The sequence below is a fragment of the Myiozetetes cayanensis genome, unplaced genomic scaffold (genome assembly GCF_022539395.1).
Source record: "Myiozetetes cayanensis isolate MyiCay16 unplaced genomic scaffold, myiCay2020 scf5-8, whole genome shotgun sequence".
Lineage (NCBI taxonomy): Eukaryota > Metazoa > Chordata > Aves > Passeriformes > Tyrannidae > Myiozetetes > Myiozetetes cayanensis.
In genome coordinates, this window is record NW_026087742.1 from 41,109,198 (window position 1) to 41,127,717 (window position 18,520).

The window sequence follows — 18,520 nt, forward strand, 5'->3', positions numbered from 1 at the left end:
GACTGAATATATCATAGGATCCAGTAGAAAAATAACTACTCCTAGATTTGCAAGAGAATTGGTTTCCTATGTGTCCTAAAATCTTCGTATTCTGATAACACTATTGTTGACTTATTACTTGACTGGAGGTAAATTCAGATTTTGGTTGTGTTGTAGGTCTTCTGATAATTAGTTATTTAGTAACTGCACACTCGAAAGTGCTCTTTCTGAAATGTAACTTACAAAGATTCCTCTTGAAATTTGTGAGATTATCTGATAGTTCTTTTACAGGGAATCTGTCATGCAGTGTCATTTTCAAATGCATTAAAATGACATCTGGGGGTCACTGCACTCATACACAGGACTCTCTCGTTGAAGAGGGAAAGAGGCTACCACTGGGTAGCCATATCACTAAAGAAAATTTTCAAGAGGTGAAATCTTTCGCTTGAAGCTAGTGGGAAAAATTCTGCCAGATAATGAGTAAAAAGTCACAATACTTTTTTTTTGTGATTTTAGGCAGGAGAACCTTCTCTGAATTGTGTCACTTGTATGAACATATTATTGGGAAACATATCTGTCCTTCTGTCCTTTTTGTCTTTTTCAAACATTAATTTGCATCTGAGGTGTACAATCTTCATTTCTTTAAACAAGTTCACCACTTACTCTGGATAAAAGATAATATAGCATGTGCTTCCTGCTTCAGGAATTGGTTGAGCAAGTTAATATGCGGCTTGCAAGCTGTCCTAATGTTGTAAGCTCCTCTGCTGTCTCTCTACTGCACATCCCCAGTGAGGGGGGAGGAACAAAACAAACCAAAACAACAAACCAAGAAAAACAAACAAACAAAACCAAACAAAACCAAACAAAACCAAAACAAGAAACACACACACACACCAAAAAAAAAAAAAAAAAAAAAAAAAGAGAGAAGGGAGAACGTGAAGGGCTGGTGGGCCAGGATACCCTGAGATTGAAGGCAGAGAGCCTGCCCTGCAGGTTCAGGTGGTGACCCCTTACAGGACACTGCCTTTCCGTTCCATGAACGGGCTTAAAGACGACAAAGGGGGCAACAAATAGTGCTACTGATAAAGAGCAATAATCCTGCCATTAGTAACAGTTAATGTTTCCATGGTGCCCTTCATTCATTAACCTTTAATCTCTTTGCATACATTGATTCAAACTATATAGAATCTCTGAAGCAGATCAATATGATTTCTATTCATATGTCTATACTGGTGTATATATGTATAATTAAGTGAAACAAGGAATTGTTACTAAGAAGCGCTAAAAACTGCTTGGATTAAATGTTTTGAAAGAAAAAAATAATGCAAAGCATTTGAATGCTTTTGTGGTATGCAAATACTTCCGCTGGATGAGTAGGCTCAGATTTTTTCTTTGCTGTGCTGTGAAATGCTCAGATACAGAAACTGTATAAAGCCAATCTGAGAAGCTGAATGCTTGACTGGAAGACTTTTGTGTGTATAAATCATATAAAGATTATCCATAATGCTGTGAATCACTCCCAGCACTCTGATCGCATCAATTGTAAACTTTGTTAATTGCGTACTGTGTGCTGATCATGGCTAGCAGCAAAGATAGGGATACATATATCCTTTTATTCCCTTCTCTGCGGGAGGAAATATTAAGAGACATAATATCGATTAGGGAAAATTTCTGTTCAAAAAATGCCATGATTGTGTTACTAGTGTATTTTATTCTTTTCTTTTAGGTTATTCAATACTTCAAGCTATTATGGAAAAAGCAGGACAAAATAGCTGGCAAGTCAGTGCCATCTGTGTGGAGAATTTTAACGATGCCAGCTACAGGCGGCTTTTAGAAGATCTGGACCGAAGGCAAGAAAAGAAATTTGTAATAGACTGTGAGATAGAGAGGCTTCAGAATCTCTTAGAACAGGTAATACCTGCTTTTAATGTCACTGTAAGCACGTTACTGAAACTCCATATGAGACACCATTGTGCATCACATGTCATTTATTTTCTCAATGGAAATTAAATTGATCTTTTTTTTTTTTTTTTTTTTTAATTTCATGGGCCTATATTTGTATGTCCACTTGCCTGCTCCATTTTCTTTTTATATTTAATACTTGTCTTAGAAGCCAGCATGTCAGTGCAGTGAGCCCCTCCTTTCCCACTTGGGAGGTCTGTGGGCAAAGGGTGCCAGAAATCAGGGCAGCTGCATATTTGGCCCTGCTTCTCAGCATCTCCATGCCTGATACGTCTTGCATCAGAGTCATAGGGCTGGTGGAACAACATGGTGTTGCTGAATTGCCAAGATGCTCTTAGTCTGTACCTTCATAGGGGTAAAGCTCAGTTTTGTTTGAGGGAGAAAAAAAGCTTGGTTAAATTCTGTATTCTTTCTGTTTGCCAAATAGCATAGATTGTGGATTTCCAGCCATAACATGCTTTAAAATTATTGTTACAAATATTTAAACTGATAGTTTTATTACCTTAGTAGAGTGTTTAGAAACATGAAGAACAGTAGAATAAAGATGCTATTGAACTGGGAAAGGAGGTCAGGTTCTTCCATCAGTTAGTCATGGAAAGCTGCTACTAGATAAAGAAAATACTGGTCAAACAGATTGGTTTGGACTGGATTGTATCTATACCAATGTGCAAAGTGAATATCAAACCCTGCCACTCAGATGCAGCAAATCCGTGTCTATACAGTGTTTATGTATAAACTCTTCCTTGAATGATGGAAAAATAAAGTAGTGCTTTGAAAGGAAATTTTTTTCAAATTACAGGAAAACAACTTACAGTTAACTATCTGCTTCTCGATTGATCCCACATCTTACAGTGCTTTGGTGCAAGTTCAGTACATACTGCTGCTGCAGGAATTGCAGGGAACGAATGCCATCTACTGGTGCTGAACCCTCCGCCACCACGCTAGTGCACCACACACCACTCTTGGCTAGTGCATTAGAGAATTTTGAAGATTTTTTAGCAAAAACATTCGTGATGCATCTGCCTCTGAAGTTACTGAAAAATGAAATGTCATTTTTGATACGGAAATGCATAAAATAGTACTCAAAAATGCATAAAATAATACTCATTGGGATATATACATCAATTTTGCTTTCACTGGCAGAAGGTAAAGAAGGAAACTGAAAATTAATAGTGTGGCTGATAAACCAATAACTTTTTCTATGACTGTTACAAAGAGAATAACAGACAGTGCCATATTGCTACAGATATTCATTTGGCCTTTATATTGTTTTATATTCTGAATGCCATTATGTTTTGACACACACTTTCTATAGCTTATAGTTATCCTCTCCAAGTTCATCCTGTACTACAGTAAAACAGAACACCCATGTGAGGGTCTTCTAAAATACATTCAGAAAAACGGTTTCTCTCTCAGCTCTGTGTATGTGTACATGATGTATCTTATTTCTTTCACATGGCATGCAAATGTGACATAAAAAAAGTATGTTCTATTACCATAAGTCTTGACGTACACCCACCATCCTGTGTAGGTGTATCTACTAATTATCCACTCAGTTTCAAAGGAAAATGAAATCATCAAGTACATGTTTGGATCTCACTGATCACACATGTACATTTTATTTGCACCCAGAAGCTGCTAGTCATTTTCTTCCTAGATTGGCACCTGCGTAGTCAGTTCATGCAGGTCTGGATTTCACATGCCTAAGACAGGGAGTTAATGCAAGCATGCTAAGTCATAACAATGAAGTGCATGGCCACAACAGACTGAATCAGACATGGTGAATTTGTCTCACGCCTCTACAGGGCAAGCCTGAAAGCTAATTGAGTCCTCTTTTCATTAACTGCACAGAGAGAGTTGGGGGTAGGAGTTAACACCTAACGTGCAACATACTTATATGACTTTTAGGAAGTGATTTATCTGGCTGCTGTCTAATTTGGGGTGGGATACATTTATGTAGGAAATAATATTTTTTGTACTTGTATTTATTTGTACCTAAATGTAAAACCCTTTAATCTATGCTAATGAAGTGAAAGAAACTAGCTTGTGGGCTTGTGGACTTTTTCTTTTCTCAGTGGTGACTGCCTATATATATATTCTATATATTATAAATATTATATATATGTATATATTTTAATTTTTTTAACATGACCTAATTAAATTGGAGTTCATGTATCATGTGAATTCCTTTCTTCCCCACTGTGCCTGGAGATTCCCTCCATCCTTCCAAGGGACAGTCACTGTACAAGTAGGAATGGCATTATAGCCAGGCTAGACAAAGTATGCAGAAGAGCTGCAGCTTTACTCTCCATTATGAAGGTCCTGGTCTTCCTAGAAAGGCTGTCCTACAAGTGGGCCTGGAGTGCTAGTTTGGGGCTCCAATATGACCTTCAAAGACCAAGTACTGGTTTAAGGATGGGCAGTCAGAAGCAATTTCAAACACAAAAGCATTTAGTTTATCAAAAATAGGAATGAAGCAAAAATGAACTAGCCTAGCGCAGAAAATGCAAAAAACACCCATTTTCAGATATTAGCCATTGATTTTTTCCCTTTGCCATGAAGGCTTTAATAACCTGTAGCATACAGGGAAGGTTGCTTCACAAATGGACTAAAAGTTGGCATGTTCTTCCCTACATACACAGAGGAATTGATTAAGTTCAGTGAGTCTAATTAACTCAACTTCTTTCCTGCCTAGTTTTCCTGTAATTGAGAGCCTAAGTTGTGACTATACTGTAATACTTTGCAATGTACAAGTAAATGTTCTGCAGAACATTTAGGAAAAGTAATTAAATCTCAGTAATGAGACTGTAACTCAAAGTGCTTTGCCCTTAAATCTATGCTAATGAAGGGAGGGAAACTGGCTTCTGGGCTTGTGAGGTTCTTCTCAAGTGACTGCCCATGTATATACACACTCACACTTCTCATGACTCTGTACCTCAAGCAATGAAGACTGGAGACTTTTTCGCTAGTTGTGTCAAGAAGTAAGTTCATGTGCTCCTCCCCTGACCACACCTGGGGCTCACTTATTTCACCTGATGTCTTCTGCTCTCTGTCCACTTCAGCTGCCCAGCTGAGAAAATTAGCACCTTGCTGTTTCCTCACTTCTTGTGCAACTTTAATGTCACCACTTCCTATTTATTTTTGTCTCCTATATTTTTCTTAGCTCATTATCTTTTCTCATTTATTTTCTCCTCTCTGTGTGCCCTGGTGTGTATAGAAGCTACCTCCACACTCTGTACCTGAGACCTGTCTTCAGAGAAAACTTCTCTCCTGAAACCCAATGATGTATTGAAACCCAATGATGTATCTTAATTCCAGACTCCACCATCCCCCCTCCGCCCCGCCACCCGTGCACAACATTTTTCACCATGTGATCCTCCTTTTAGGTTTTATGTTGCTATGGTGAGACTTATGTTTTGTGCAGGGTCAATGCTGAATTCTTTTTGTGGTGAAGTATAGGGAGACAGGAGTTACATTTTCAGATTTCCATTCTAGGAAGGGACAGTAGGACCGGCATTACATTAAATCCAGGAGGTGTATTCAGGCTGCACACAAGTGTTTCTACTTCATTTGCTTGGATTGCACCCTCCTGTCTTAGACTCAGCCAAGGCTTTGGATCTTACTTCTCAAGGATATGCTAAGACTGTGATGGTTTTCCTACTAAAGCTATGCTCCACTACTTGGTCACGCTCACTCACACAAGATTGTACAGTCTCCAGTTGCAACTGGAGATATTTGGGGGTTACTGGAAACATTTGCTTGGTTCCAGTATTAGTGCTAGTTTCTAGTTGAAACTAGCACTAATCCCTGTTTAGACAGCTCAAATCCCTGTTTAAATGCAACCCTGGAACAAGACATCCATTTCTGCAGTGGTCAGAGAGTTACTGTTTTGATTCATCAGTAAGATAGACAGTGTCTTCAGCCTATCTGAGTCAGCAGTTCTCCACCCGCTTTTTAGAATCTGCCCTAACTTAAGCATACCAGGATAATTTTAGCTTTTTCTTCATCCGTTATTCTCAAGGTAGTAAAAGAACACCCTGCCTCCTTAACATCTCCTTAACAACAGCCATAACCAGGAAAACCTTTTTGTTACCTGGGAGGGAAACTCCTTTACGCTCCCCTGGCAGACCTTATCATCCTGCAATTCCAGGCTCCAAAAGACAGCACACAATCATCAAGTCTTTTACCAGAAGTGTTTTCTTTACTTACCTGTTTTAAGTCATATACACATGACTTGTCTTTGGGAAGGCCAAGCATGCCCTGACCCATTTTGACTGACCAGTGTAGACTTGGTATATGGTTGGGGGTGGTGTGGCTCTGGGCATGGACTGCTCCCTCACCGTGGCCTCTCAGGGCAGCCCTGACAGTGCTGGTGCTTGAGGTAGCTCCACAGTCTTTAACACAAGGGGATTCAATGCTTGACATGGCCACTGCTGCTCACCCCCAGAAATAACACAAAACCAATATGTTTCAGTGCTGAGAAGAAGCCCCCAAAGCAGTTAAATGTCTATGGCGGGGGAGTTTGAACTCGATAATCTTTAAGGTCCCTTTCAACTCAAACCATTCTAGGATTCTGTGATTTTATGAAGCTCTCTGCTTAGCTTCTGGAGGGTGTGTTTCCATTTTGGAGAAAACACATCTATTCTAAACAGTTACAGACAAGAGAATGTTCTCTAGAACCTTGTAAGTGATCTCACCAAATCTGATTAAGGGTGCCCCTAGTTTGCTTACCTGGCCCTTTGTTTCATCTGTTCATACGCAGCCATAATAAAAAATGTGCCACAAGTTTTTAATTCAAAAAGTAAACTATAGTAGCCCTTTATTTGTATTGCATAAGTGAATGGAAGCAGAGATGAAGTTCAATTTTCCTGAAGGCATGAAATTAGGAATTGTTTTTACCATTACCTTTGCAGTTTGCTGGGACAAGATAGCAAAAGGGAGTTAAAATGAAGACACAGTAAGACAAAATGACATCTACAGAGTTTTATACAACAGTTATATCTTATATAGCAGAATGCATTTCTAGTGATTCATATTCTTTCAAGGACCGTTATGTCCTTGTTTATCAACGTCCCTTTTTTCATGATGCTTTCAGCAGGTGGTCTTTTAAAAGCACAAAAATATTCTGTTTGAATCTCAGGATGAAAGTCAGTGAGAGACGTGGAAAATTTTCTGCTTCTGCGTTTCTTCTTTCCTGTGTCTCTAAAGTGGTCCCCTCAATTTAATACAAAGAACTTTCTGCTTAAGACAAAACAAATGTTTAAAACCCTTTGTAACACAATTTCCATTTCCTTCCAACTAATCCACTTAACACCAGCAGCAAACTGTATAGGATCTGAACTGTCCAGGCCAAAGTAGTCATTTGCAACATTCGGCACAGTAAGAAACACACAATAAGTGTGTTTCTCTCACTTTTCATTGGGAGTTTTGCTTATTTTCTTGCTCCTTCTTTTAAGTTTTTCTTCCTGCATTTTCAAAATAATGTATGTTTTTGTTTATTAACTCAAAATCAGAAGTCAAGTCAACCTAAGATTGAAGGCTGTTGTACTAAAATTAGAAAATCATTACTTTAAACTGTGTTTACTGAATTTCTACCTGAAATCCAGAATCCATGTTTCAAAATAAATATGCTGGCAAAAGAAATGTACCCCTTTGGTTTTTGTGGGTTTGCTTTTCTCCTAGACCACCACTTCCACAAGCACCATAAATTCTTTCTTCACAGAAGTGTACTGAGCAAGAAAGAAACAGCAATTACTATGGCTAATCAAGAAATACGTGGAAGTCATCATTACCCATGTGCTAACTAGCAGCTGTTAGACAGGAGCTGTAGTGTCCAGGTGCTTCCTATGCTTTTGGTAGCCAAAAACATATGGATCTGTTTTCCACCCGGCAGCCAGTATTAATAAGGACTGTACAGAATTAATGTCTTAGACAATGTCTTAGAGGCATTTTCCTCCTTTCAAATACAGCTGAAATTGTCAAATGTTTTTAAAAATGTGTAGGCAGACCCACGGAGAGCTCAGTAGCACAAAAGGGATTTCCTTAGGAAAGACGACTGAAAATGTATAGCAATGTATAGCAAAACACACATTTAAGGAAATGTCATGCCACTGTCTCCTAAGTTGTACTCTCATTTAGTTGGCTGGGATAGTTTGCTTTTGGTAAATACATGTCATAGATTTCTTTCATTATTTCTTTGTTTGCTGTTTTGCAAGCAATACTGAAGTGTAATAAAAAAATTAAATTGTGATCAGATTTAAAGAATATCACAGAAAATAATTTTTAATACTTCAGTGAAAACATTTTTTCAGCTGTTGTATTTGTTCGTTTTACTTCTTCAGACACTAATAACACTTATTACTGAAGAAGCAGACTGTCATTTTCTCAGCCATAGCTGATCTAACAGCTATTTCTTTTAGTTTATGCAGTGCTCAGAAATGTATTCAGGTGTACAGTACAGTCAATACTAGAAATAGATTTGATAATTATGCTGAAAAGTGTAAGAATCATGAGGGATAATATTATTAACTATAAATACTTAGCCCTTTTCTATTAGTATTTCATTATTTTTTTTCTTTTTGCTGTTAATCTATATGAAAAGGGCATGCAAAATTATGTCAGGAAGATTTCAAAAGCATGAAGTGTTGAAATTGGAAGCAAAAAGTTTTGTTCCCCCATTTCTTTCTCTGCCAGAATTCTCATTGTCAGCACATATTAAGCACTGCAGAGCAAATAAGGTACCAGAAAAAAAGGAGCTAGATTCTTAGAGCTCTGAGATTTGTTTTTAGACAGATTTTGGAACAATTTTTGAAATTCAGGCTATGAAGTGCTGACATGAACAGTTCTGTTCTAGAAACAAAATAACAGAATTGGGATTGGAAGTCACCTCTGAAGGTTATCTAGACATTCTCACTGCTCGGGGAGGCAAGCTTAGATCAGGTTATTCATTCAGTCAAATTTTGGATGCTTCCAAGGATAGAGATCATAGAACCCATTTATTCCCTGTTTCAATACTTGACTATCTCATATTAAAAAGTGAATTCCTTGTAGCTCCTGGAATTTCTTGTGTTGCAAACTGCATCCTTTGCCTTTTGTCCTATTCCTACCATCCAGAAAGAGTCAGGTACCCTCTTCCCTACACCATCCCACTGAGCATTTATACATAATACTAAGATCTGCCTGAGATCTTTCTTCTCCAGGCTAGCCTCTCAGCTTCTCCTCACATGACAGATGCTTCAGTCACCTTCGTGGCCCTTTGGTGGACCTGCTTCAGTATATCCATGTCTCTCTTGTACTGGGGAGCCTGGCACTGGACACGATACTGAAGGTGTGCCTCACCAGAGCTGAGCAGAGAGGAAGGATCAACTCCCTCGACCTGCTGTCAGTGCAGTCTAAGAGGCTATTGGCTTTCTTTGCCATGATGGTGCATGAACAGCTTATGGTAAACTCATTTACTAGAACCTCAAGAGGTTTCCTGCAAAGCCTATTCCTATCCAGTGTGTACCTAGCCTGTTCTGCTGTGTTTTTTGAGTCAGGTTGAGAGTCAGGCCATGAAATAAAGCACAGATGTATACAGGTGAGGTCCTTTGATTCCCAGTACTCTGTTGTCACATCTATAGGCAGCTCTTGAGATAGAAATACCTTACGAGTGAGTGAACTGTATCATCTTGTATTGAGTCTTGCAAATCTATAATGTGCTTGCATCAAAAGCATCTAGAAGGAATACCAGGGTGATCAGATCAATCTCTGGGATACGTTATGTAACCACATCTAAAAAAATCTTTCACTAAGCCAGGCAACATGCCTCTCCAGTATTTTGGTTCCTCATTCTCTATGAAGTATTTCCTCCTTATTTCCAATTACCCTCTTGGGCAAATTTTTGCCGGAAATTTAGTTTAATTGTGTCTTCGTAATGTGTAGCTCAGCAGAGCAAACTGGAAACACAAGCTAACTGTAATTGCATTTTGCCTAGGACCTTTATGTTTACTTCTTTCTGAAAGAGAATGTTGGTACTCCTAATTTCTGTTTTCTCAGGCTTTTCGTAGGCAGTAACATTTACAATGTTTGTTTCTATATTTGTACACAGAGATATGTGCATAAACATATCCACTGGACATACACAGGACTATATTCAGAAAAAAAAATTTGCTCATTTCTGCATGAATGGCAGTGGATTTCCTTTCTTCTTCCATCTGTAGCAGCTCCATCCTCTCCCACCCTTTTCCATCTGGGAAAGTTCAAACCTCAGCACTCTGTCTGTTCAAAGCCTTCCAACGTGTCCACTGTGAGCAGCATTTTCTTCTGAATTTTGCACAGTGAATCAGTTTTTCTGCCAGACGTCATCAGTTTAGCTCCTGATCTACCAGGTTTATTACAGTATTCTTTTCCTGCTCCCTGTCCTCCCCAGCCCATAGGAATTAAATGGGATGTTTCCCAGTAGATGGGCACTTTTCTCAGCTCTATCAGTGCTCTGTATCAGCAAGATCAAGCCTCACTGCTCATCCAGGGCTGTATTTGCCTTTAAACAAAGAAGTGAAAATAGTTATGCAGCATCTGGCACAGATTTAATGCTTCAATGTACACAGCTTAACTGATACATAATAATAAAAAGAGTGTATATTGTACTGTGTAATATTAAAAATTAAACATGGATGTAAATTTTTCATGTAGTAATATACTAGTATCATTAATCTTATCTTGTAAAAATTACAAATCAATAACCTCTAATTAATAACAGCTAACAAATGCTATTAATAAGCATGATAAGGAAGTAACTACACAGTATCTTGAATGATGTTCATAGTTCTCTTAATTTAGTTGTTCAATATAGAAAAAATATTAAGCTGTTGGAGAGCGTACGAAGGAGGGCAACAAAGATGGTGAAGGGCCTTGAGAGGAAGCTGTATGAGAAGCAGCTGAGGTCACTTGGTCTGTTCATCCTGGAGAAGAGGAGACTGAGGGGAGACCTCATTGTAGTCCACAACTTCTTCATGAGGAGAAGAAGAGAAGCAGGCACTGATCTCTTCTCTGTGGTGACCAGGGACAGGACCCAAGGGAATGGCCTGAAGTTGTGTCAGGCAAGGTTTAGGTTGGATATTTGAATGTGCTTCTTCACCCAGAGGGTGGTTGGGCACTGGAACAGGCTCCCCAGGAGAAGCGTTTGGACGATACTCTCAGGCTCATGGTGTGAATCTTGGGGAGGGTCCTGTGGGGCTAAGGGATGAACTCAATGACCCTTGTGGGTCCCTTCCAACTCAGAAAATTCTGTGATTCTGTGGATGTGTTCTTTGACATCGCTGATCCTCAGCTTTCTTAACACTGAGGAAGAGCCTTGAGATATGTTGCTGAAAGTATCATGTATGTGTTTGCACTGAAAACCAAATGTCCCTGATGGGTAAAATGGACCGAGCTGTCACACCAAAAATGATGATTATTATTATTATTACTACCATCAAAACGAAATTAAAAAATGCTTGTATGGAGAAAAGTACAGAAGGTGACAAATTCCACTCATTCTTCATCTACCCTTAATATTTTATCATAGGAATGCTAAACTTGAAAAGGTAATGCTGAATTTGACTACTGAATTTCTCTAAAGAGATCAAGTTGTATAGTTGACTGGCTTTAAAAACATTTTTTTTCTCATCTCAGTTTCCAGTGTGTCCACTAGCTGAAGACAGCAACTGACATTTTTTCAAATCATATTTAGATCACTAACATACCTAATTTAAGATAATAATAAATTCATACTTTAATAAATTGCAAGATAATACTGACCGGAAGGCCAAAATTAACCAGATACATGGATTAAACAATCATTCCTGCACAGTTTCTTCTGCTTCCCTGTTTTTCATAAGCACAGAGGCGTGTTGATGCAAACAATCAGTAGCACAACACAGATAAGCATTTATCAAGAGATGGCACTGCTTTTGCATGTAGTTTAGTGGCATAGTGAAGATTTCTTTATTTCTTGAGTCAGAAATAGCATGGACTATCTGCAGTATTTCTCTATGTCTATAAGATTTGTATGAATAAAGTACATGTTTAGTTCTGCTCCCACAGAACCACAGGAGCAAAGCATTAGGCAAAGAATTTGGTATGTTCATGGCACCCAGTAATTCAGGCTGCTGGCAGCATTGTTGGGCTTTGTACTATTTCAGGGACATAGTAGCGGCTCTGTGTGTATCTGTTCTTAATCCCAGAGGGATTGGAAGATTCATGAAGTACCTTTTCTTCATCATTCTTTTCTCTCCATGCTTTTTTTTTCCCCTTTAGGATAGACCTAGAGTTGCTTCTATGCAACACTGTAATGTCAATGCAAACTGATAGTCGTTCTCCTTGAAGGAGCCAGCTGTCAGCGCTGCCACCAGCGGTTTCCTCACCCCACCGAGCCAGGAGGGGCTCTGCATAGCCTCATTTCTGTAAAGCAGATGGGATTTTGCACACAGTATTAGTCTCACACTGCACAGTAGTAAGAACACATTTTGTCACTGCAGCACACAACTGATGAGGTTTGGACATGACAAATATGTTATTTCAGTTACTGAAAGAACAAATAGACACTAGGAGACAAATTACAAATACAAATGTTTTAAAGGATTTTTGAAGTGATCTTTCTTCTTACACCCTTCCTCTCTTTCCTTGCCTCCTTTTTCTCTACAAGTCTGCATACCCTGTTTAGCTCTGAGTGAGCCTTTCATGGGAGTAGGCTTCGAATGCAAACAACTTTAGCAGCAGAAGGAAGCAACTAGCCATACTCAGGGCACTGATTAATGACCTTTGAGTCACCTCTACAGGTTTTCTTTCCCAGCAGCTTCCTGCACTGCACAGGGCTCTGCCCTGCCAGCTGGTGGTGGACATGGGGGCTGTGTGGGAAGCATCCCTCTTTGCTCAGTTGTGCAAGGGGCAGGTGTGCACAGCTCTTTTTCAGTTCAGCACCTGTCTTCACAAGAGAGAAGGAGCCACTTCTTTGTTTATTGCCTTTAACATCCTCTCTGGTGGTTGTTCACCCTTTCCCCAACAACAATGTCCTTTTTTGAGCACTAGCTGATAAAATTAAGCTTGTTTCTCAGTTGCTTTTTTATGGCTTTGTAAAAGATTTGTCCTGGCTTCAGATATTGTATTAAAAATCCTATTTCAGTTCTGGTTTATATCGTTACCATTTCTGCTGCAATATTTCAGGACAGGTCTCAATCTTCCTTCTTTAACAAGTGTCCACACTTTTTGTATTGTGTTAGACAGACTTCATTTTATTGCAGGTGTTCTTTTTCTTAAGGCAGTGGATTGTGACACAATAGCAAAGAGGAAAACCTTTGTTAAAGTCCAATTGGTAATGCACAGCTATCACCCTTTGAAGATATATAACTGAAAATAAGTCCTTTGCACTCCAGCTGTACTGACCTTCATCTTCTGGAAATCATAACGAGGGACATTTCATGCTACAGAAGTTAAACATTCTTTTAAAATGAGTGATATACAATATCCATTTCATAGTAGTAGAGAACAGAGGATGACTTGGACCAGATTCTGTGTTCTGATGCTAATGTAAGTCTGCAAATAGTTTTATCAAATTCAGTGAACTTGCCACTTAGAGGAAAAAAAATTTCCTAGGCTAGGCTATTGTTCATCTAAATGGAAAGAACAGTATCATATGATAAAGACACAAAGTTCAGAGTTGTGCCTAAAGCCTAAGTTAGATTCACATCTCACTGGCCCTGGTTTTACCACACTTTAAAGTCAGTGATGTAATTCTAGTTACTTTTGATTACCACTGGCACACGAGAGTATCTTAGTTGGTGTTAGGAATGTGCTTTTTTTTACAGTGAATCTCCAAATTACTGAGTTTCACATCGAGGTTGGACTCAAAATACATGAACTTGTTTTCACATGGATAATGCCAAACAAGATGTGCCCAGAAGTGTAATGTGAGCTCAGCCTAGTGACCAGATTAGAGAGTCCACAGTAAAATACTGAAAGGTGTGCTGTGGATGCCATCTTCTTAACACCACAGCTTTTGCTGTACAGATCTTATCCTACCAGCTGCCCTTCTTGCTAATACAGATGTTAGACAATGCTATTCTACCCTCTCTCTAGACTGTGAGTGGGCTTGGCCTTTTGGTCTGAATTTAGGGATGCAGAAGGAAGCACCTGGGTTTTAAGGTACCTCCAGAATTAATAAACTTCTCTAGCAAAGGCTTTCCTGAACAGTGTCTCATCTGTAAAAATCTCAGGCCTGTGTTTGGCTCTGGGTAATATCTACTCCTACATGTATGGAATGGTTGAGGTCTCATCTCTCAGAGTTCCAGAAACTGCTAACCAGTTAAAGAATAGAGAAGGAAAGTGTAAGAGTTTGCATTCCAGACTGAGTAGCTGTCAAACGCCTTCCCTTGTTACAAAGGACTTAAGTTCATTGGCTCAGTTTATCTCAGGGTAGATGTGCAGTGTAGAGAAAGGTGGTTCTTCAGGTAACAAGAATTCATATCCTGTTTTGTAGATTATAATCTCCTGCTTTGAGTACTGAAGAAGAAAAGTGACTGTATGTATATTTTGGATATTCAAACCTATGAGATATTGACAGCTGTTTCACTGAAAAGATACTTTTTTCCTAAATCATAACCAGTTCCTGCTTTTCAAACTGTGTGTGATCAATAACTATAAGACTTTTCAAACGCAAAATCAGAATTGTATCCAATCTTGGTTGAAAATACAAACAATTATTCTCTTTTCTGTTTGCATAATCAACATTTTTAGAGTGAAATTCATCTCATTTAACATTAGGGATATAAAATGTAGGTGTCTACATCAGAGCTAATCACCATCAATGGTTTTTTTAGTAAGTGCAGAAAAATAGGTACTTTCAGGACACAGGTTGTCTAATTAATTTTACACATGTGCTTTAAAATAAGATGAATCATTTCCTCAAAGTGCCTGCTTTTTCCACAGATTATAAAGGAAGTTAAGACAACTAGATGATACATACATGTGTACTTTTATCACTTACCCTAAGAAACAAGTTTTGAGAGAATATGATGAAATTTTCAAATTTCTTTTTTCAAAACTATTAGGTACTATTCACATCAAATCCAGGAATTCTGCAGTGATACCTATGTGCATTTTCTAGGAACAAGGACAGAAGTAAATCTAGTTAATAATTTACATTATTTACTCATTTTGACCGTAACAACAATGAACATCTATCTGTTGTACCTCAACGCTTACAGGTTAATCGTGTCCCTGTTTTATTTGACTGATATGTAGCAGTGATGATCAAAATTTGTGTTATGAAACCAAACCAGGGAGCAGATCACTAAGGGTTTGAATTGATAAAACTAGGTCAACTTCCCAGAGCTCAAAGGGAGCTGCACTGATTTGCCTAAGCTAAGGATCTGATATAGAGTTACCATGTCACAGACATCACCTGTGTGCACCACATGGAGTTCAAGCAAGGCCAAGTGCAAGGTCCTACACCAGGGACAGGTGTTTGTGCAAACACAAGTACAGGCTGGGTGGTGGATAGATTAAAAACAGATCTGAGGAGAAAGACTTGGAGGTGGTGTTGATGACAAGCTCATTGTGACCCAACAATGTGTGCTTGCAGCCCAAAGAGCAGCCACATGTGGCTGCATCAGAAGCAGTGTGATTGGGGCAGGTTGGGTTGGGGCAGGTGATTCTGTGTGGGCAGGTGATTCACCTGCTCTGGTGAGAACCCACCTGGAGTGCTGCATCCAGCTTTGGGGTCCTCAGCAGAGGAACATGTGGACCTGTTTGAGCAAGTCCAGAAGAGGATCATGAAAATTATCAGGTTGCTGGAGCTCTTCTTCTCCTGTGGAGACAGGCTGAGAGAGTTGCAATTGGTTAACCTGGAGAAGAGAAGGCTCTGGGAAGTCTTCATTGCAGCCTTCCTTTACCTGAAGGGGGAATTACAAAAGAGCTGGAGATGGACTTTTTACTAGCAAGTGGAGTGATTTAGCTTGGATACAAGGAAGAAATTCTTCACCCTGAGGGTGGTGAGGCACTGGAACAAGTTGCCCAGAGAAGCTGTGGATGCCTCATCCCTAAAGGTGTTCAAGGCCAGGCAGGATGGGGCTTTGAGCAACCTGGTCTAGTGGAAGGTGTCCCTACCCATGGCTGGGGGGTTGGAACTAGATGATCTTTATGGTATCTTCCGATTCAAACCCTGCTGTGATTCTATGATCTTAAGTCGTATCAGTCCACTTAATAACTTTCAAACTGTGATGCTTTATTTATTTGAAAATGCAAATTTTTAATCTATATCAGTTTCCATGTAATGCAGAGGCAAATACTTTCATTACCATGTACTGCTGAATGAGAAGAGATGTAAAAGTATTATTGGTATGAGGAATCACATTCCTTCTGAAGCCATTAAACCAGCCAGGATTTGAACCTTTTCATTATATGCAAAAAACTTACTTGACAGTAGCATCCTCGCATGTATTGAGTTAGTAATAGGGAAAATTGTATCTTCTCTCTCTCTCTCTGTCACCCCTAATAAAACGTTAGCAGCCATCACTGATCTTAATAGGAATTTTATTGAGTCTAAAATTCATTTATATGAAGGGTAACAATCATGGCTTGGGGGGCGTGGTGTCTTTTGGGGCTTTTTAAGTTTGTTTTTCTTTTTAAATACACTTTAGCTATAGACTATACTAAGGAAGTAAAATTTTGGAAATGAGTTAAAGGATAAAAGAAAAATTGGTTATTTACTTAATACTTTAAAATAATGAAATTAAAACAGTTCTTACAACATATTTATGCTACATCCCTTGGATTTTCCCTTCCACTCTGCAGTAAAAGGCAAGTGATTTACTTAGAAAAACAGAGTCAGGAATCAAACATTTCCAGCTCTTACTCCCCATTTAGATCCTTGGGTGTCTTTGATCAAATTATTTAGTCCTTCATCAACTTGTCCTCATCTCCAACATGTGATATTATTTATTTTTTACAGCAATGGGAAAAGGGACTGCAAGGCTTAGTGAGTGTTTGTTCTGTCGTTTGAACATGAGGTGTGATCCCTAAAGGCAAGAAGCTGTCAGTTCTTCAGACATGGTGTAGAGCTAAGTTTGCAAAGCAGGCAAGGAGACAGATCCATAAGTTTCCCATTACTTATTGAGTAACCTGCACTTGATGGAAAAATTTTACTTGTGTCTTATTTATTCATTTGGAGGGAAGCTAAAATGCTTTGTGGAGATGAGTACATGAGGAGGAAAAAATATATTTGGGCTGCAAGCAGACTTTTTCTAAATGAGTGCTACACTATCAAAAATAAGAGTTCAAAGGACTGTACTGGTATTGAATGCAATCTGCATTTTGCAGGTAGTACTGTTAGTTTCTATAGTAAAAGCAGCTTTAGTGTGCCATGAATCTATTATCAGCATTTTCTACTGACAAAATATTATCTCATTTTTTGTTTTCAGCACATTAAATAAGAGTTATTACATCACAGAAATTGCAATAATACTGATACATGGGGTGGGTTGATATAGTTTTTGTCTAAACCCTGTGGCTGATCTTGCCCTGTCAGGACTGTAGCAGCTGCACATGATGGTTGTTTCCTTCTTGCATCACTTCATGATATATTTTGGTTAAACACTCAAAAGCAGCCTCACTATTCTCGCTCTGTCCTTGCTCATGCTCATTCCCAAAGTCTTTACTGTTTTACTAAGAGCTGAGTAACACTCATAGTACTTGACCACCTCAAGGGCGAACAGCTTTGATCAAAAGAGATGAAAACCCAGTGTGATTCATAAATTCTGCATTTATTTCAAATTAAAAAGTACATCAGTGGATAGGCTTTGTAGCTAATGTGTGACGTCCTCCTTCTGAATTTGTATCCTATAGATAATCACTTTACTTAATTAAATAGTATACCACAGTAACATTTTCAATACAGAAGACACTGAGATTACCATTTCATTACTTTACTCACTCAATTTTAACTTTTTCCCATGATTACGCCCCTGGAAAATTATAGTTACATTATTAGAGATAGACTCTTAACTTTATATAACTTGTGCTAGAGAAAAGAGTATGACACTGTTTTTCTTTTTTATTTCCCTCACAGATTGTGAGCGTGGGAAAGCATGTTAAAGGATATCATTATATTGTTGCCAACCTGGTAAGATACTTTTCTAGAATTATACTCCTGCTCGGTAAGTGAAACACTCAGTTTTACTTAGAAGTTATATCACTTCACACATTTCCCATTTGTCTCTAATATGTGGTTGTACAGAACATATTCTTTATGATACGTAAAAGAACTTGGGTTTGCTGTTACAGCCATCTAGATATGAAGGGCACAATGTAACCTCCTAAATTTTTTAAAAAATCATCAGTGTAGTGTAGAGGACTGCTAGGACTGTACCTTGTGGCTGAATTAGAATTTGAAGGACTGCACTGATTTTTGATTCATCTTTTTATTGTTAATAATGTAATAATTCTGGAGGTAACTTTTCTACATTCTCCAGGGAATATTGATTTTCATGTAAGATCAGCTATTTCCAGTCCAATTACTAGTTTGGTGTTTTCACTCTAAGTCTAAATTTGACATTCACACAGATAA

At 38.6% G+C, this 18,520-nt stretch overlaps 1 protein-coding gene across 11 annotated transcripts in view; it reads left to right on the forward strand.

Moving 5' to 3' along the window:
* GRIA4 (glutamate ionotropic receptor AMPA type subunit 4) overlaps window positions 1-18,520 on the forward strand; it is a 217,661-nt gene that overhangs the window by 125,005 nt on the left and 74,136 nt on the right. For all 11 annotated transcript variants that reach the window (XR_007630986.1, XR_007630985.1, XM_050333055.1 and 8 more), the window contains exons 4-5: window positions 1,706-1,890; window positions 18,023-18,076. Coding sequence is in view for 9 of the 11 variants with exons in the window: in XM_050333055.1 (XP_050189012.1) it covers window positions 1,706-1,890; window positions 18,023-18,076 (239 nt within the window). In the remaining 2 variants the exon portion in view is untranslated. The remainder of the gene's footprint in view (window positions 1-1,705; window positions 1,891-18,022; window positions 18,077-18,520) is intronic.